At 44.3% G+C, this 20,516-nt stretch overlaps 2 protein-coding genes and 1 long non-coding RNA gene across 6 annotated transcripts in view; all 3 read right to left on the minus strand.

The window, feature by feature from the left end:
- Window positions 1-55: 55 nt before the first annotated feature.
- On the minus strand, window positions 56-16,463 carry zswim7 (zinc finger, SWIM-type containing 7). Of its 3 annotated transcripts, XM_023833148.2 has the most exons (6): window positions 16,006-16,457; window positions 15,719-15,740; window positions 15,499-15,601; window positions 3,843-3,947; window positions 3,076-3,221; window positions 56-2,608 (listed from the first exon to the last, which is right to left on the minus strand). In XM_023833148.2, the coding sequence occupies exons 1-5, from the start codon at window positions 16,133-16,135 to the stop codon at window positions 3,108-3,110; spliced, it is 474 nt and encodes a 157-aa protein (XP_023688916.1). In that variant the 5' UTR covers window positions 16,136-16,457; the 3' UTR covers window positions 56-2,608; window positions 3,076-3,107. The 3 variants fall into 3 exon arrangements, with proteins under 3 accessions (XP_023688916.1, XP_072569850.1, XP_072569851.1); XM_072713749.1 differs by lacking the exon at window positions 56-2,608 and having other exon boundaries at window positions 3,112-3,247; window positions 16,006-16,460; XM_072713750.1 differs by lacking the exons at window positions 56-2,608; window positions 3,076-3,221; window positions 3,843-3,947 and adding an exon at window positions 8,761-9,430 and having other exon boundaries at window positions 16,006-16,463.
- On the minus strand, window positions 6,334-8,415 carry LOC140591885 (uncharacterized). Its single transcript, XR_011992193.1, has 4 exons — window positions 8,369-8,415; window positions 8,197-8,271; window positions 7,578-7,682; window positions 6,334-6,805 (listed from the first exon to the last, which is right to left on the minus strand). It is a non-coding gene; the product is annotated as an uncharacterized lncRNA (long non-coding RNA).
- A 1,258-nt stretch (window positions 16,464-17,721) lies between the features above and the next one.
- Window positions 17,722-20,516, minus strand: part of ncor1 (nuclear receptor corepressor 1) — a 50,373-nt gene continuing 47,578 nt past the window's right edge. For both annotated transcript variants that reach the window (XM_072713751.1, XM_023833073.2), the window contains exons 46-48: window positions 20,247-20,444; window positions 19,985-20,167; window positions 17,722-19,891 (exon numbers count right to left, since the gene is read on the minus strand). In XM_072713751.1, coding sequence (XP_072569852.1) covers window positions 19,665-19,891; window positions 19,985-20,167; window positions 20,247-20,444 — 608 coding nt within the window. In that variant the 3' untranslated portion in view covers window positions 17,722-19,664. The remainder of the gene's footprint in view (window positions 19,892-19,984; window positions 20,168-20,246; window positions 20,445-20,516) is intronic.

Genomic DNA, 20,516 nt, shown 5'->3' on the forward strand with positions numbered 1-20,516 from the left:
GCTTCTGTGTTTATTTAGTAACCTCAGGAAAACCACAGAATAAGGAGTGGACAGAATCACAAAAGAAATTGAACCATTTACAAGTGAATCTCCGGTGACACGATAATGTGAATCATACTTAATCTCTTTTGTAATATTCTATGGAAGATGTTTCAAAAGTAACAAATTATACCTTAGTATTACCTACACATTCTCCCTGCCAAGACAGGGTACATTGAAGATGTAATTAACTTTAGCCAAATGTGAATCTAGTCGTCACCATGTTACTGGAAACCTGGCTCAGACTTTCCACAATAGACTTTTTTTGATGAGATCATATCTGTTTTTAGTGCTAAACCCCACATAAACACATGCAGTAGAACTCATGCGAAAATGCAACTGTCTGCTAACTGTGAGCAGAAGCCTAGTTTTCTGTGGAAGATACCACAGGTGGTGGAGCTCCGGCTCTCAGCACAGCCAGCCAGTTTCACTTCCTCCTCAGCTTCCTGTCACATCAATTGTACCTTCAAACATGAACGCTGGCATAAATCATGACCCAATGACATATTCAAATGCAATCATTAAGTTGACTGGGTTTCTAGGCTGGGTCTAGATTTTGGGCTTGGGCTCCCTTTGTTAGATTCCAACCTGCTGACTCTCACCCCCCAGACGTGTAACTCACTGGTGTGGTGCAGAAATGAACACAGCAGCAGAAATCTGTAATGACTAGCAGCACTGACTGAAAAGGAGAGTAAAGGTCGTGGTTTTGCCTCTTACATAAGATCAGCTGAGAGATGAATACCTGGTGACCTGACTCACAGGATTGTCAGTTTACTCACAAATACATAGAACAGCTTACTGACAAATCATGTCTATACGATGATATCTGTTATCTAGTTCATACTTTCAGTTTTATTCTGATCGTAAACCACATCAATCATTCTCATATCTGTAGATTCAGGATTTGTTGGATTTACAGTGGTACCTCGGTTTTCGAACTTAATCCGTTCCGGACTCCGGATCGAATCCTAAAAAGTTCAAGTTCTGATCGAAGTTTTCCCATAAGAAATAATGGAAAACCAATTAATTGGTCCCCGGCCCCCCAAAATTACACCTAAATATGTTTTTTTAATTTTTATTTTTTTAGCATTTAAATACAAAATGAACAGGATAAAACAAGAAGAGCATTTTTTCTTAATGGCTTCCAAAACGATAAAGATCTTATCCCAACATTACCTCTATCCTGCCCCGATAGTCCGCTCCTTCCGTGTGCCACGCCCCCTCGTTAACCTCGTGTGGGATCCCCATGTGATCAGCTGTTTCTGGTTGTTGTCATTAGTCCTCTGTATTAAGTCCGCGTTTCAGTTTGTTTCCCCAGTTCGGTCATTGGGTGCGTTCGACTTGCTTACAAGCGCTGGCTTAAAGTAACGCATTCTGATCCTGACGCAATGCATTACGGTTAGATGCATTGCGACCTCTCACCCAGCTGCACAAACTGGAATCGCCGCCATGACGACACACCTTTGCCCTTATTGGCTGAAGAGTTTAGTTACACGCATGACGTTTGTATCCCAGGCAGTTCCGATGCGTAATCTGCTATTCCTCCCGAATATCACGTAAAGCAGTGAGAACTGGTTTTCAGTTAATTTACCTGGTAAAATAAATTTTAAATAAATGACATAAATGATCTAATAGTACACGAAAGTTAGTGGTTTATTTATTGTTAGTTACTGTAATGTTGCGCTGCTTTATTTGGTTAATCGTCCAGTCTGTGAAGAAGGCATTCAAGTAAGAATTGCATTGTAGTATGACTCATCTCCTGGCGCGTACAATTTATATTAGGTCAGTGTTCACGGTTCGACTTCTCATATTCTGATCGAGTTCTAGGTCAAACTGGTTTGTTCGACTTTCAAGAAATTCAAGTTCTAGTGAGTTCGAGAACCGAGGTACCACTGTATATCATTGCATGGTCTTCCTCTCACACTACTTTTTAAATATATCCTAGGAGTTAATATTTCAAAGTCAAAATCACAAATAGGCTGTTTTGAAAGGAAAGCATACCTGAAACTGAGGACTTTAAGGGCTAAAAGGGAGCAGTGACAGGATCAGGAAAACCCTGGTTTCTCTAACTAAAGAACAAGCTTAACTCCACCAACTTGCAGGGTCATAACCTATAAAATCTCTCTCTCTAACATAAGTTAACATCTGTCATCTGATGGCAGGTTTCCTTTACTTAGGGCTGTGCTAGGTAAATTACATGACCAGTACAAACTTACTGCAACTGTACATAATGACTGCTCATTCAAAAAAAAATCTGTAAGAACTGATTTTTTTTTTTTTTTTTAATAAAAGTAACATTTCTTTAAAAGGTGTTCAGTATTTGATCAGAAGGAAAGCACTTAAATAACCTTATCAAAGTAAAGTGTGTCTGTATTTCAGGAAGTGCTTGCAACCGTTTTCCCCAGACTCAGACACTGCTGTAGGTGTGAGCGATTAACATCAGGGAAATAAAGCTGTAACCTCCAGCGAAGGCACCGTCACGTGGTTGAGGGCGTGTGTGTCGGGTTGGCTGCAGTCACTTCCTGCACTGCTTCACTTTATAGCCATCTCTGGAAGCGGCTCTCAGGCTCTGCAATGGCCAGCAGAAGGACAATCATCTGATTCATTTAATTTGAAAATAAACATTTATACCTTATTCCCAGAGGAATGATTTTTAGAACAAACCGGTTCTTTTACGGATCAAAGTTCACAGCTTCACAGACAAGATGATGGGTGTTTAAGGATAACAAACCACTCCTCAATAAAGACAGAGTGAGATAACATCTGTAGAATAAATATGGCTAACGTAAAGTACCAGCAAAACCAGTATGTTTATTGTAAGTAGATCCCAGGACACACCATTTATCTCTGGACACAATTAAGCCTACTTAAAATAAGCTACTTGCAGAGAGGGTCAGGGCAGTGGGGAGGATGTGAGATCCATTCGGCTGGACCAAGTACTTGAATCTAACATAGCTGCATGTCCGGACATCCACTAAATAAGGCTTCCTGAACCAACCTGCATAAAAATAATTAGATATGAAAGGCTGAACCAACCAGTCAACCAAATGCCACCGAGCCTGCAGAGGCTATGTTCCGTTTCCCAGCCCAGAGAGAACGTCGGACATCTGCCGGTCAGACACGGACTCCTGCTGGGTCAGACCCATGGCCTGGCAGAGGTGCACTGCCAAGATGTGTTTACACTGTGAGAGAGAGGCGGGGAAAGAGACTGTCTCAGGTCCCAGTGAGGTGATTCAGAGCAGAGGTGGCAGACAGCAAAGAAAGAGAGAGAGACAGAGAGAGAGGAAATAGAAGCAGAACACACAAGTTAATGCTAACCTCACCCCTATGCTCCATCCAGCTCAGTTTTCAGATCAAAGAGAGACAAACGTACAAATAAGGACGGTGTTCAGAGAAACATCATGTAGGGCGTACCTGGGGTCAGGGTGTGAACTCTGAAAGCACGTGCTACATGCTAGGTGCTGTGAAAATGTGGTTTTTGCATCACATGGTCTGCTACTGGCTGTTGCACGAAGCTACCCCCTGTGCAAATTTTTTATATATATATATATATAAATAAATAAACCTTTATTTTCCCTTTCTCATAGAACCAGATGGTTGCAGTTTCTCAGAAGTCTCGTTATTTTTAGGGTATTGTGCCGCCCCTGGAGACCATCTGATGTGAAATGACCTGTGCTGTGCTATGCTATGCTATGCTATGCTGGGTCAGCCTCAGTCAGACTCGCTGCATCACGGAGGTTGGGGAAATACCCCCTGCCCCACGCGCACACACACACACGCACACAGTGCCGGGGACCATTTACCAGCAAGCTGTTGTTCTTCCGCAGCACAGAGAAGGCGAATGCCGGACAAGGGCAGTAGTGGCATGAAGCAAGGCAGCTGTACAGTTTCCCAGAGCCCCCAAGCACCTGTGGCACAGAATGAAACCGTAAGGCTTGTCATGCCCCCCATCAACATGCATCAGGCCAATCTGAAGATTAGTGTGAATGATCTGTCCATCAAACAAAACAGATTCCCACTCAGGTCAGGTTGGGGAGCATGTGCTGATGCAGCGCATCACAGCGAAACTCTTCGGGATCCCGACCGGCAATCCCCCAGGCAGATATACGGTCCATTCCCACCCTCTGGAAATGGCCATACATCTGCCGCAGCCACGTGTTACGTGGCCGTCCCCTTGGCCTGGTTCATCCACCTGAGTCCTCAGCAGTGAGGATCCTGCGAGCCGGATCACCGGCAGGGAAACGTGCCACATGGCCATAGTGCAGTAACTGACGCTCCCCGACAATGCAGATAATGTGCCTCATTCGGGACTCCTCTAGCAACTGCTTATTCGACACAAAGTCAAACCAGAGGTACCCAAGGATTCTCCAAAGAGACACAGTACCGAGAGTCCAGTCTTTGTCTTAGGTCACTGGATAGCGTCCAGGTCTCACAGCCATACAGCAAGACAGGGAGCACCAGGACTCTAAAGACTTGGACCTTCGTCCTCTTGCAAAGATATTGGGAACGCCACACACCCCTTTCCAGCGACCTCATGACCCCCTATGCTCTTCCAATACATCTGCTGACATCATAGGTAGAGTCACCAGAAACATGAATGTCGCTGCTGAGGTAAGTAAATCTCTCGACTAGGTCAACATTCTCCCCACAGACAGACACTACTGATGGCTGTGCCTAAGTCCTCATTAAATGCCTGGATCTTGGTCTTTATCCAGGACACCCGCAATCCCAGACACTCAGAATCTTCGCTCAGTCTCTCGAAAGCCCCAATCAGAGCCTCCATTGACTCTGCTAAGATCACAGCATCGTTGGCAATGTAAAGATCAGTAAATCTTTCTTCACCAACAGATGCCCCACAGCTGCTGGACCCCATGACCCTGCCCAACACCCAGTCCATATAAGCATTGAACAGAGTGGGAGCAAGAACACACTCCTGGAGAACCCCAGAATCAACTGGGAAGAACGCGGAGGTTCTCCCTCCACTCTGCACAGCACTCACAGTACCAGTGTACAGGTCGGCCATGATGTCCAGCAACTTCGGGAGGATCCCGCAAAGTCTCAGGATATCCCACAGGGCAAATCAATCATCTGAGTCGAATGCTTTACGAAAATTGACAAAAGCTGCAAGAACCTCTGCCGATATTCGTGCTTGCGCTCAATGAGAACCCTCAGTGCAAGGATACGGTCGATGGTAGACTTCTTAAGCATAAAGCCAGACTGCTCCGGTCACTGACAGGCAAGCAAGTGATCATGGATCCTGGTAAGGATGACCCTAGTAAGGACCTTACCCGGCAATGAAAGCAGTGTTATCCCCCTGTAGTTGCCACAATCCAGGCGATCACCCTTCCCTTTCCAGACAGGGACCACAAGTCCCATTTATCTGTCAGTTTGGATGATGCCTGACTGCAAAATGGAAGCAAAGATTGCCTGCAATACCAAGAGGACAGCCTTACCACCAGCCTGGAGAAGTTTACCCCGGATACCACAGATCCCTGCGGCCTTCCCTGCCCCCAGCTGATACACCACCAGTGCAATCTCAGTGAGACTGGGTGGTTCACAGCTGATAGGAGGATCAGTTTCGAGAACCGTGGACCCAGAGACGTTCAACATCCTAGCTGGAGAGTCAGCTTTAAACAACTGCTTGATTCCCACTGGCAAAATAAAAAAAAAAAAGCAAACAAAAAAACATGTCATTGTTTGTACGGCAAAGCCCCTATATAAAAATCAGCACTCCTCTATTATTAGTGCTCCTCCCTTCTGGGAATCTCCAACAGAGCTCCCTCCCCTCAGTCGCAGTAAGAGCTGCAAACAGCACGATGCACAATGGCCTTTGACCTCATGATTTCATTTCGAGACCTGATTCGATATACCACCCCCCACCCTGGCTACGACCATCGATTTATGCCGTAACATATTACGAACAAGCTCTTTTGTTTTCGAATACCACTCCAAACTTTTCCCCACCTTCCACATCACCACCCCCCCCCAAACTTCCACCAAAGACTCTGCACTGCATCTCCCTTCCAGGCGCCTCTACGAAATGCCAACATTGCGCTTCTTTAAGCACAAACCCAAATCTCATACCTACCCCCATGCTGTCTGAAGGCTCTTTCTCCCCTTGATCATCTTCAGTTCCTGAGAGACACCATTGCAGTAGAAGGCCAGCATAACTACACTGATAACATTTTAAAAATAACACACAACCACATTCCCTCAGCACTCAGAAATGCCAAACTCATAACCCCCCCCCCCCCCCCCGCCCCGCCATTCCCTGAAACCACCTCCAGGCTGCGCTCTCCTGTCTGTTAGCTGTCACTGCAGGGCCTCAAAACTGAACTTTGAGGCTACATGACTGCTACCGCTATAACCACCAAACCCCAGCTGGTGTCTTGCACAAACATGTCTGCTCACACAGAACCAGCTGCCTTGTTTACACCACACCTTATACACCACCCTACCAGCCTGAGACCCAGCCATCACAGACTAAGCTCCGTACCTGTCTGTTCTCCCAAGTCTACATTGACCCCTCTCCATTTCCTCAGACCTGAGTTTTATTATGTTTAAACTGTTTGCTACCTGGCAAATGTCCACCCCCAACAGCCAAGAATGTACATTGCATTCCATGTTTTATGGAAAAAGCCCCCAGGGGAGTACATACCTCCCCACACACATGAAACCAAGAACATAACTTCATACACAGACTAATAAGCCAAAGGCTGCAGCACCGGTGCCTTCCTGTATGTGGCCTCCACAGACGTAAGGACACCTACATGTCAAAGAGAGGCAGATAGGCTAGTTTTAGCATTAGGTTTAGCGTGGGGCTTAAACGCTGGTTCATGCTTCAAGTGAAAGGCTTCCGGAGTGATGGTGACATAATATTCGTCATAGGGGCCGGCCTTGGACAGCAGATGTGGATTATATATGGATTTAGAACAGGGTGTAATAAAAGTTCCCGTAGGTGTAATGGCCAGGTGTCCCAATACTTTTGTCCATATAATGTAATTAGCTTTTATGTATTTTAGTTTAAATTTCAGTAATTTTATTTCTAGGGATAGATGGAAAGTTGTAGGACTTAAAATGTCACGATCTAGTGGCATTTGTCATTTCTATGGTTCAATGCATTGCACGAGAGGTCCAAACAAATACTTACTTTCGTTAAATTCTATTTTAAAAATTGTTATGTTCAGTATTTGACGTTTGTTTTTATTTTATATTTGTGTGTTTTATTTTAGTTTGTCAGAGGCAGTACTTATATTTAAGTAAAGATACAAAAATAAAATAAGTAAAGTTCATGGAATTGTTTTAAACAATAACCTTGACTTACATACTGCAAGTTAGTTTTAGTAAAATTCTTATTTATTCTTATCCATGACACACTGCATCTTTGCTGTACAGAACTACCAAGGTCTGGTTTCAAAGTACACGGCTGCCTAGCGCATTGGCGCTGGAAGTATGAACAGTCAGGGGTGCGGGTGGCACGCAAACTGCATTGTGCCATCACAATATGTAACTCACTTTGATTTCTTGTTTAGACTGACCTCTCCTGCTAATGAAGGATGGGTCAGAAGGGCACAGAAACAGATCCATCCATCCATCTATCCATGAGCTGGTCAGGGTCACAGGGAGAAACAAATCTTGATAAACTTAAAAAGAAAACAATCCAATAACGCTCTTTGCGAAATCAGTCATAACAGAAAATCAACAAGGAAAAGTAGAGCAACCGGCATCAAGCATGACAATTACACATCATTGACAAGCTATGAATTATTACCAGTAAGATGATTTGATAAGACTGTTATTAGGAGTAAGATATTTTATAACTTGTGTTTCCCTTGAACACCCTTCCCATAGTTTCTGGCAGTGTTTAAAACTTTCTCTCACACAAATATCTCTGGTTAGCCCAGAGCTGAAGGGACAGACTCAATTAGTCATTATGAGTAAAAGTCTTCAGGCAGGACACAGAGCATCATTTACAGAACCTAATTCCTGCGGTGTGTAATCTCACCCAGTCAGACCTACAAATGTCAGATTTATCACCACGGAAGACAAGGCAAACATAACTCAGCCAGCTGGCTCAAGGGGCATTAAGACCCTCAATAAAACCACATCCCTGACCGTATATCACCATATATTGGCTAAGATGATGCAGCAGCTTACTTTGTCTTTGTCCATGAATGTTCTAGAAACGCCTTCAATGGTAGTTTATAGCTGCGGCGGTGAGAGGACAGCCCCCTGGTACACAGCAATTACACAGGAAGGATCGGCACTGTGGGCCAGTTGGCGAATCAAGTAGGACTAAGTGTAATGGTACAAAATTCAAGGTACAAACCTTTCGGTGTAAATTCACAATTTCAGTATTGCAGGGAAAACTATTCAAACTACACTGCTCAAAAAAAATAAAGGAACACTTTAATCAGAGTATAGCATCAAGTCAGTTAAACTTCTGGGATATTGATGTGGCCAGTTAAGTAGCAGAGGGGGTTGTTAATCGGTTTCAGCTGCTTTGGTGTTAATGAAATTAACAACAGGTGCACTAGAGGGGCAACAATGAGACGACCCCCAAAACAGGAGTGGTTTAACAGGGGGAGGCCACTGACATTTTCCCCTCCTCATCTTTTCTGACTGTTTTTTCACTAGTTTTGCATTTGGCTACAGTCAGTGTCACTACTGGTAGCATGAGGCGATACCTGCACCCTACAGAGGTTGCACAGCACAGTCCAACTCCTCCAGGATGGTGCATCAATACATACCAATTGCCAGAAGGTTTGCTGTGTCTCCCAGAACAGTCTCAAGGCCATAGAAGGTCCTTAACCCATCAGCAGGACCAGTATCTGCTCCTTTGTGCAAGGAGGAACAGGAGGAGCACTGCCAGAGCCCTACAAAATGACCTCCAGCAGGCCACTGGGGCGAATGTCTCTTACCAAACAATCAGAAACAGACTTCATGAAGGTGGCTTGAGGGCCCGACGTCCTCTAGTGAACCCTGTGCTCACTGCCCGGCACTGTGGACCTCGATAGGCATTTGCCATAGAATACCAGAATTGGCAGATCCGCCACTGGCACCCTGTGCTTTTCACAGATGAGAGCAGGTTCACACTGAGAACATGTGACAGATGTGAAAGGGTCTGAAAAGTCGTGGAGAACGTTATGCTGCATGTAACATTGTTCAGCATGACCGGTTTGGTGGTGGGTCAGTGATGGTCTGGGGAGGCATATCCATGGAGGGACACACTGACCTCTACAGGCTAGACAACGACACCTTGACTGCCACTGGGAATCAGGATGAAATCCATGGACCCATTGTCAGACCCTACGCTGGTGCAGTGGGTCCTGGGTTCCTCCTGGTGCATGACAATGCCCAGCCTCATGTGGCGAGAGTATGCAGGCAGTTCCTGTAGGATGAAGGAACTAATACCATTGACTGGCCCCCACGCTCGCCTGACCTGAATCCAACAGAACACCTCTGGGACATTATGTTTCAGTCCATCTGACAGCGCCAGGTTGCACCTCAGGCTGTCCAGGAGCTCAGTGATGCCCTGGTCCAGAACTGGGAGGGGATCCCCCAGGACACCATCCGGCGTCTCATTAGGAGGATGCCCCGACATTATCAGGCATGCATACAAGCACGTGGGGGCCATGCAAACTACTGAGTACGATTTTGAGTTGCTGCAATAAAATTTCGGCAAAATGGACTAGCCTGCCGCATCATCATTTTCACTTTGATTTTCGGGGTGTTTTTGAATTCAGCCCTTTGTAGGTTGATCATTTTCATTTCCATCAAACAATGTGGCATCCTTTCATTCCTAACACATTGCCCAGTCCATATCAGTATAGATATCCAGCATGATTTTTTTCCCATTGAGATCTGATGTGTTTTCAAAGTGTTCCTTTAATTTTTTTGAGCAGTGTATAAAGACAAACACAAACCAAAGGCAATGTGTCTGAATTAGAAAACAACACACCTATTTGAACATTGCAAAAATATGCAAAATTAATTTTTAAAAATCAAAAATATAACACCATAATCATAATGAACTACATCCCTTCTAAATCCCACTTTGGCCATGTATCTGTATAATCCACAGTTATTTTTGTTTTACCCCAGTCTGAATTTCCTGGCAAAAGCACCCTAAAAGCCACAGGGAGACTCACGTTCCAAGGCTGTTTCTGCTTTGTTCCAGCCGTACACACACTCGGATCATGTCTCAAATGACACAGCACGTTGCATCTGTTTCCAGCAACATATCCGGGAGGAGAAGCATTCTTGGTCTTATCAACTACACCAGCCCTTGAGAGGGAGTTATTTGGGAAAACAAAATGTTCCCAAACCGCCAATTTTGATTGACTGTAACCAGCATTAGCTGTAACCAACTCACGGCCACAATTAGCATGATGTTTTCCGCATTGAACATCTATTTGTGAATTTAGGTTCCACCCATGTCAATAAATGTATCCATTCATTTCATTGTGGGTACTGAACCAAAAATGATGTACCAAACAGTACACAACAAATATCTGTACTATTACAGTCATATATGACTGTCACAGTCATGATAACGAGGTTTTACAGGTTCTGGTTCTCTGTGGGATCCATTTAGGCTGGAGATAGGAGGCTTTGGGGACAGGTGGGCGGGGCATTTTGCAGGAAGCACAGGGTTGGACGTTCAGTTGTATAGTGACGGTGGTGTAAATCTGCTGAAAGGTGCCAGAGAAAAGTACAGAGCATAACACAATTACTCTTTTAGTAAATGGAAAGGGCTGCCATTCTTAAATAAGAGGACTGAGCTGGTATTCAGCTGGATGAGCAGAAACGGGGTTAGGGGATGGCGACCCCATCCCCAGCACAGACCAGGAAACAGCTGTGTCCCACAGGGTATTGGGGGGGAGTGCCATGACAGAGAAATCACAAGGAAGAACTGAACTTCAAAGGCCAGAAATGTTGGCAGCCCAAGGCATTAGCAGAGCAGGGCGTGATTCTCATCAAGTCTGACAGTCAGCGCTTACTCTAATAAACATGCCGCTGTTCCTTAACCTGAGCCACGGGTGCAGGAACATTCAGAGGACATCAAAAAGATAAACTCTCAAGCTGCACCACAACTGGATCTTTTGAGTGTCAGCACTGCAAGAATAGCAATCAACAACTCATTGGCTCTATGAATACAGCACCCTTCGTTGGGTGCAACAGGACATCACACCCTCACACACAATCAGCCTTGTTAAACAGACACAGCATCCATGCTGTCGGTCAGTAGTTTTAAGGGAGGGACCCTATTCCTGGGGAGGTTAGTTCCAAACAAAACAAACTATTTACCCCTCCATACATCTGAAAGTTCTGCTGACGATGCTCAAATGACCAGTCTCCCCCATATGGATGAAGAGTGTTACAATCTGATTTACTGTTCAATTGCCTTGTTGCGTAGGATATCTGTGACGTGCCAGGGCGAGATTTCCTTTTAACATTCAGTGTTAAAATACAGGACTTTTTCAGCTGTACAAACTTGCGTTGAGACATTTCGTCAGATCCGTTTTTTTTTTTTGCTTCTGTTTCAGTGTTTCACCCAAAACATGCAGATCTGTCATTGAAGACGTCCCTAATAAAACTTTCTGATTTGGATGGGATTGAAGATCACTTTAGGTCACTTTAATGGCCTTTGAACCGAACCGCAGAAGAGTGAATTTTTTGGCCATGTGACTGAGCCCAGAAACGCTCAAGAAAGGTCCAGAAGGTCATTCTTAAATGCTTAGGTACCATCTGCCTGTTACAGGATATCCTCTGAAAAGACCAGCATTTGCTAGATGCTAGAAATGCACATCAGTTACATATCAGTATCAGCTGGTGTTTGTTAAAAATCAAGGTACCTCCATCTGTCCGATGTGTCAATATTGGCTGATATTGCCATGTTTAGAATTTAATCAATATTCAAAGTTAGCAGCAACAGTCTGCAAAAGACATAACTGCTAAAATAATGGAAACGGTTGCATTGGATGAACAGCCATTTTCCATATGGCAGGACAAACAATTTCATCAGCTCATACATCATTTAGAACCTTGCTAAAATCTCCCAAGTGCTACCTCCTTCGCTGATGTCTCACTATCCTCGTTATATGATGTGGCTGCTACATACAATCACGGGATCTTAAGAAGTAACGTGACTGACATCAGGTTCACTACAGATTCCAGAAGTTCAGAAGCCCGGCAGTTATCATTACCACTTAATTATCGGTGTATGAAATGTCAAACAAAATTGTCATTATTGGACAACTTCACAATGACAGTAGTGCGATGCAGACATTCATGTTTTAAACTGCGTGTGTGTTACAGAAACCACAAAAAAACACAAATGCTCCTAGAGGCTCCGCTACTCATCTCTCACTATCCTGCAATGCAATGTAACTCATACACAGAGATCTGTTCTGTTTTACTTTGTGCAGGGTTACGTTCTGGAAGTCTGGCAATGTGTACATGTGCAAAGATGCACTTATGTTTGCACTGCAAGAAACATACAGCAAATATTTAACGCCCACTTTCATTACTTCCTCTGCAAAAAGCAAAAATTGACTGGGGATACAGAGGGCAACACCAACCCGGCCAACCAGGCTGAATGTTCTGAATTAACTATTCAACAAGGCTGTGGGTGAGTCAACAATTGCACTATGATTGGGAAAAATTAAATGCTAATTAGCGTGATAATAACCTGGATACATATTATATTGTAGCATAAGATATTATATTGTAAGAATGCACCAGTCAATTACCATCAGGGACATTTCACCCATGGCAATTTTCTATGGAAGTAAATTAATGACAAAAGTCGTTGATGAAAAAAAACACACGTTGAATTACACTTATCGAATAAAAACGCATTGCACAAATTAAGTTGAAAATAATGTTTTATTCGCATCTTTATTATTCAAGCAGTAACATTCAGTCCTCTTATTTCTGCTTTACAATATTCAGTCCCGTTATTTTCGCTGTTTCAAATACGCTGCCACAACTTCAGTGGTTTAAAATACGATCCAAAATTCAAGCCTCTACATCGGGGACTAGCAGGATGAGCCATAGATTGCCGATAGAGTTCTCTTCGGGAACCGCGATCAAAATGGAGCAAGCGATCAGTACAAGTACTGATTGACTTGGCAGCAGATTTTTGTTGATTGTTTTATTTATGTTTCTTGTCGTTTACTGGTCAATACGATGACTTATTGCAACCCCAACTAGTAGGTTTTTATGTAAGTAATTCGCTAGCTGCATTAATTATCACCAAACTTATCTTGCTAACGTAAGATGCCTGCGGGCAACTACAAGGTTTACACACCAAGAGTTTAAATCAGCGTGATAAATTTATGATAATGACAGTCAGTTATGAAAGCTGCTGGCAACAGGTATATTGGCAAGGGTGCCAGCAACTGACTCATACCTTGATGGAATGCGTTTTTATTCGATAAGTGTAATTCAACGTGTTTTTTTTCATCAACGACTTTTGTCATTAATTTACTTCCATAATTTTCCGGCCACCGTGAAGCAGCACTCATTCTCACCATGGCTGCACTAAATTATCCAACACAGGCATAACTTTCAGAAAGCGTGGCCCAGGCACGGCAGCGATACCGCGGGGGCCTGGGAACAGTGCAAGGGGCACGCCGGGGCAGCATCCAGTGGGACAAGGACCCTTGAACTTCCGCTCATATTAGCGTCAACTGGTGGCGACTCCATGGCCTTTAAGGACATGACCACACGGAACCACAGCAACCAGTACATTCAACTGTCATATTACATTAGGAAACACTCATGTGACCAGCTTAACTGCACTGGGATCAGCAGATGAGGGCCATCCATGAAAATCACAGCCTAGCCTCTTCAGAGACACGCAGAGGAGATTTACGAGGTGCCAGTGCGGCGAAGAAGGCCGTCCATCATGGAGATGGAAGCAGTGGTGCCTCTGCTCTACAGGGCTTGAGCACTGTGAAAGGGGCACTGTGATCTGCGCCATAGCGGGTACTGCTCTAGCAGGAAGGCAGCACCAGTGATGCCAGCTGCACCCTCTCTGCAGTCTCTCCACGGGACTACGACGAGAGGGGTGACAAGTCAAATATTATGAAATGCAGCTACGAAACTCATACATGTGTTTGTAAAGATGCCAAACAAAACACTATTATACAAGTGTCCATAATAGTAATAATAATAATTATAGATGCATCGATCCGATATTCGGATCAGTATCAGCGCCAATCCAGACCTATACTTATTTAGTTTTTGGCAATCTCTAAAAATATAGCTCCTATTTCGTGTTAAATCTACTGGTATAATCAATCGCACAACAGCTCATTCCCATTTTACATGTGTTTTTTGTGGCATTCAAATCGAACGCTAATGCTGCCCCTCAGTGTTTTTTGCTACTCAGTGGGTGTGAGTACAGTGTCTTCTGCCTGCTGTGACGTCATGCGCATACCCTTCGCAGTACGAGGAGTGTAATATAAGGCGTGACAATCTGGGAGTATTTTACGCTTTTAACAGAAACCAGTGGCACAGCAATTTGCAATCTTTGTGAAATAAAGTTTTGATAGGTGAGAATAGCGTTTAATGGACAATCCCACTTAACAAAGCGCACGCAATTGTGAGACAAAAAAAAAACAATGCATCATCTGGGAGTCGCTAACCTGGACTGTCTTGCAAACTCGCTGCAGCTTGTGATACAAGAGGGGCTGCCATCGCAACAAAGTGTAACTGAGCTGATGCCAATGGGAGAAAAATGTTAAAATTAAGCATTCGCCACTTGTGTATATTTGCTTTCAGATATTCATATTGCAAATACCTCAAAAATTCTTAAAACAAGACGTACAAACGAGGTAGAACAGTACGTTATGTATGTTTGTAGTAGCCTAATTAAATGTTTTTTTGTCATACATTTTTTCCATCTGTATTTATTAGCTTAAAAAAATTTATATATAAAGTGTAACAAAGTAAAAAGAGCTCTTGTATCGGAATCTGTATCGGTATCGGCAGTTGTGTATTGGAATCGGATCGGAACAGAAAAAATGTGGATCGGCCCCATCCCTAGTAATAATAATGATGCTGATGCTAATTTATTCTCAGTTCTTTAAAGCGGAAAGTTGCAAACCATAACTTGCAAACACTTATTCACAATATGACAGTTCTTATGAATGAAAGGAGGAAAGATTTGGGTACAAGCCAGCGAAGGGAGCATGCAAACATCCGTCATCATGGCAACTGTACTGAGACTGTAGCTCACGTACCTTTTCCCCTCATATTTTGTTGGTTATTGTCCTTTCCTGAAGGAGAACTGTAATAAATTGTTTTGATATTGCAAGCTTAGCAGGAAAGTGTGACTTAAGTAGAGGGAGGAGGGGGCTTTAATGGGATTTGAGTATTTCTGTTGGCTTGGCAGAGGTCCCTGTCACACTCAATTACACCGATGTCCTACGCGGGGGGTGTCTTTACCTGAAATACCTTCCGGCCGCTGGGCGAGGAGAGGCAGGTGACAGAGCACTGATCGACCAGGTCCAGGGCCTGGAGCGCCAAGGAACCGAAGAGGAACTTCAACCTGACAAACAAGAGGACAGAGCAGAGCTTGGACCAATTTAAAAATTTGCAGAGGAAACAAATAGCACCCTCCCTCCCCAAAAAAGGGATTTAAAAGATATTGGAAAGTGATACTCACGCGAGCAGAAGGTCATCTGGAACTGAAAGACATCGAGAACGGGGACACATTTTTGTGAGGAAAGATTACACTTATCACTGACAGCCTTCAAAAGAGTTATCTATATTTTTAAAATATCAAACTACCTACAGCCCCCCTCTGGCCTAAGTATACTGCAGGTTACGGCTGAGCATGAAACAGAAGGATCCGTATTTCCGCAGGTTTAGACACATCAGCAGGAAAGCCAAAGGCCTAAGTTTATTAAATAGAATGTAGCCCATGTCCATTAACCTGTCGTCTTTACTCACTTTTCGAGCTCTCCTCATAGGCCTTCTTTATGTTTCTTAAAAGTTCTTCAGCCAAGGTATTCAGGGTTAAAGACACACCAGGTCCTGCCAGTGCCGCGCCCGTAGAATGGGCAGTGCGATCTGTGCACATCTCTCCACCAAAACCTGATTAATGCTTCTATCCAGAATGTACCAAATATCTCCAATGCATTCGGAATCGCCTAAAGTTTATTCGGACATCCCAAACTTAAAATAATTTAACTGAGCACCACAGTAGCTTTAACATTAGCGACACGCTAATAATATAGCAGGATAAGTATTGGCAAAAGCAAATCACAGAATAATGTACAGTACTTTCTAATTTTCACAAAATAAACAGTCATACGCACCGGACGTTCTAATTTCGCGCGTTTCCGTCAGATCAGCAGTGCAAAGGCTGAGCGCGTGCGCCGATGAGCGAATAGGATTCTGGTCTTTGGTGTTTATTTTTCTCGCGCAATTTAGGAAACAACTACGTCCTCTATTGGCCAAAAATGTGATCTACGTTCATCGCACCGAACACGAAGAGCAAAGAAAAATTGAAGCGTGGGTAAATGGTTTATTTTCAATGGGAAAGTAGCTTACATGATACACACATTAAAATAACTGAGGTTAAAATACATGAAAATAGAATAGGTCTTATTGTCATTGTTTTTATATTATATATTATATCATTCGCCGGCTGCGTCTTCAGCTCCGCCTACAGGCTTTGTCGTCGGCAGCTTGTCCGCCATGCATCTTGCTCCGCCTCGCAGACCAGACCCCGCACACGGCTCCTCCGATGCACCGCTCGTCATTTCCTGTTCCTGAAAAGAAAAGGCCACAGTTCGCACACTTCGGGACTCGGGAGCTCTGCTCGACTTTTGGATTATTGTTTGTTTGCTTTCTTTGTTTGGATTATTGTGTATGACGGTTTCGGTTTATTGGTTTACGGTTATTCGCTTTGCCCCTTTCTGTACTTCTGCCTTGGTTTGCTTGCTTTTTGGTTTATGTCTAAGCGCGCCCCTCGGATTCTGACGCTTTGCCTGTGCATGTTGTGTGTGTGTGTGTGTCAGGTGCGTAGGGACTGAGTGATTGCCATTTTTGTTTGCAAGTTTTTGTGTATGCTGTTGTTTGGTTAGGGAGTGAGGTGTAGTACTTGTTTTTGTTCTTTGATTTCTCTAGCACGTAAAGTTAGAGTTGGGTTGCGTTCGGTAGTTGGGCTTTCTGTTTGTTATTTTGGCTATAATCACTCCCGAGTCCTTTTGGACCGGGTTTATTTGTTCTGTGTCTGTCGCGTGTAAATAAAATCAGAAAAATACAAAAAAAAATAAATACCCCTTTGTCCACGTGTGTTCCCTTATTCCCCTTCCATTCTGTTAAGCCCCAACCCTAGACTGGGGCTCGTAACATCAGCTAATGTAAACATTAAGGATTGCTATCACAGCTAATGCGAGGCTGAGACTGAAGCTTTACCCTTTGTTTCCGCTGAGAGACGTGCCGCGTGAGTCATTTACCTGCGCGTACAAGTTCTTAGGTCGGCGTTCACGGTTTGACTTCTGAGATTCAGATCGAGCTCTAGGTAATTTTTTCTCGAACTGGTTGGTTCGACTTAAGAAATTAGAGTTCGAGAACTGAGGTTCACTCATTATGAAGCAAACATTTACCACTTAAAGGTTCTGAAATTTCATAGTTAAATCACACGAAGAACGAACTGGGTGCTGGAGAACTATCCACTTTATTGATTGGTCTGAACTCTGGTAATGGACTACTTAGAGACACTGCGATACAAACATTGCATTTCAATCATGGGATAAGCGGAGTTTTTCAAGTCTCAGATTTAACAGACAAAAAAAAAAGTTACCACTGCAAAATATGACATATGAGGAGCTCAATCAATGATCATTTTCTGGTTACCTTCTGTTTAAGATTCAAGTGTTGTAAACTTTTTTCATTGTTGTTATTGTTGTAAACACTCAACATCCCATTACGAACAGGATGAGAAACATTGATGTCAAAAATAAAAAATGAACATCAGCTCTGGGAGTTTTAAAACCAGGTTATGAATGAATTTTGAAGCAGAGTTCAGAATATGTTTGCTGCTGAGCAAAAGCAAAAGCAAATTATAGCATGTTCAACATCATTTGAGATGTTTTTAATGTTATCGTTGACCTTGTTACAAACTCCATAGAAAGAACAACTGAATAACAGGTCGATAACAGGAAGTTGAGCTTCAGCTTGATTCTGGAGAAGTGGCAAATCGAAGTGCATTTAACAGCCACTGGAGCAAAGCACCGATTTCACTACACTTGACGGTACCATTTACAAAATGAAAACTGCAGATCATTTCATCACAATACAAAATAATAAACCAGTAACAAGAACAGACAGGAGCCAAAAAAGATCTGGATTTTCAAAAGTTACCAATGTTAAAACACGCAAGCATAAATTCTCTATATGAGCTCAAATAATTTATAAAACAGGTAGTATGATTATTTCTAGAAAGGTACGATGCTAAAAGTGCAACAATGGTGCAAGGATTTCTTTTGTTTGGTAAGTCTTTTTTTTGGATAGTCAAATACAATTAAAGTCTCAGCTGCCTTTGTTTATTGAAGGGGCACCGTGACTGATTTTATCAGGAAATGCTTTAAGAGTGTGTGTGTGTGTGTGTGTTCACATATATATTTTACCATGACAGGACAACACGAGTGGAAACATCCCAAACCAGTTAGAAACGGACCCCCAGAGCTTCAGTTCCCACCTCAGTCATCATCAGCTCAGCCTAATCACTTGGTTTAACCGCAGTGCAGATTTTACCACGAGGTTGAACGACAAAACAAATGACAAAAAAACACTATTCAGCTTATTCTTCTTTCTTCAAAACGACACCATACCAGTGTTCAATAAATTGCGGTTTGCCTCAAAAACATAAGGGAAGATATCGGTGCTCTTGCATACTGGGACAGTAATCTCTCTCAAACTGTAGAAAAAAATAAAATACCCATGCATTTTCCACAGTGCTGCAAAAGACTTGTGTCAAGTTAACAGAGCTAATGTTTCTGTCCTTTCATTGGGTGATATTCACAAAGCACAAGGCAGAGCACTGGGCGACTAAGATCTGTATTCATGTACCTTCCCCACAGCAAGCAGAAAGGGCTCGCTTCACTGTCAGCATCATTGCTCATTGGGGGAGTAGGGAGAGGGTTGACTTCAGCCTGTCCGTGGAATCGCTGGCGAAACACATCCTTCGTACGAGGAGAATGGAGCAAATTTAAAAACATAAAAACCAAAGTATCAAGTAAGGGGAGGAAAAAAATGCAAAAGTTATTATATTTACATACAACGACATATTTCTCTTTACAAATAGATTGAGCAGAAGTGGAGAAATAAGTTTCTTAAGCTTTTTTACAGTTAAAGTTCTTTTTGTTGGGTTTTTCTCTTCTTTTTTCGGCTAAACGCTGGCTTGTCGCTGACAGACTACACGTTAAAGCTTCTGGGCATTTGTCTCTCTCCCAAAGGAGGAGCCTGTCACAGCAGCTTTGGCTTCCCTCCGCGGTGCGGCGCCCACGGGAGGCCAGTGCAATGCCCACAGGGGGCATAGGGAGACTCCCGGGCTGGGCCAGCCCACCATGGGGCTCGCGGGGCCGGGGGAGGGGGTGGGCTCAGTCGTCGCTGTCTGACAGGGTCTCGTACTGCTCGGAGAGCAGCGGCTCGCGGTCCCACACACGGCTCTGGGGCACGGTGCCAGGCTGCGCTGGAGGGGGCTGCGGCTGCTGCTGCGGCTGCTGCTGCTGGGCCTGCAGCGAGGGGGACGCGCAGGCCATGGACGAAGGAGGGGTGCTGCTCATCATGCGCATGGTCAGCGGGTTGTAGGGGAACTGCATGGACCCTGCGGCCGGGAGACCGGGACAGTGGATCAGTGGAAATGAAAACCACCCAGAGGACTGAGTCTATCCTACAAGAATGCTGAAGCAGAATGTACCGGTGGACGATGGCCGGTCCTCCCAGGCCCACGTGGAGGCCTGCCTGTGGTAGTCCCCCTCCGAGTGCACCGAGGACACAGAGGAGGGCCGCTCCACTCCCACGTAGGCCTGCCCTGGGTTCGGCGACTTGGACTTCCTGCTGCTGCCTTTACCCAGCAGCTTCTGCTTGCTGCCTGACTGGCCTGCGGAAGATTGGAAAGGTCACCACACAGTCTGCAAGGGGCGACGCAGAGGAGCAAACAGAAATGAGGGGGCAGTAACCTGTGTTGGGGGAGGGGCTGGCTTCCTGTCGGCCTTCCATCATGCCCACTGGGCCGCTGTTGCTGGGCTGTGAGGTGGCACCCTGATGCTCTTCCTGTTTGTCCTCAAAGTTGCCCATTAGGGCCTTGCGGATAATATCCTCCAGGCCCAGGTTACTGGCCGGGTCGCTGACAGGGTGGTTCCTGGGGTTGATGCCACCTAGTGGAAAAGAGTCATGCAGGCGGCGTGACCTATACTCACATTGCAGCTAGAGGGTGAAGAAAAACCAGG

The sequence above is a fragment of the Paramormyrops kingsleyae genome, chromosome 6, assembly GCF_048594095.1.
Source record: "Paramormyrops kingsleyae isolate MSU_618 chromosome 6, PKINGS_0.4, whole genome shotgun sequence".
Classification (NCBI taxonomy): Eukaryota; Metazoa; Chordata; class Actinopteri; order Osteoglossiformes; family Mormyridae; genus Paramormyrops; species Paramormyrops kingsleyae.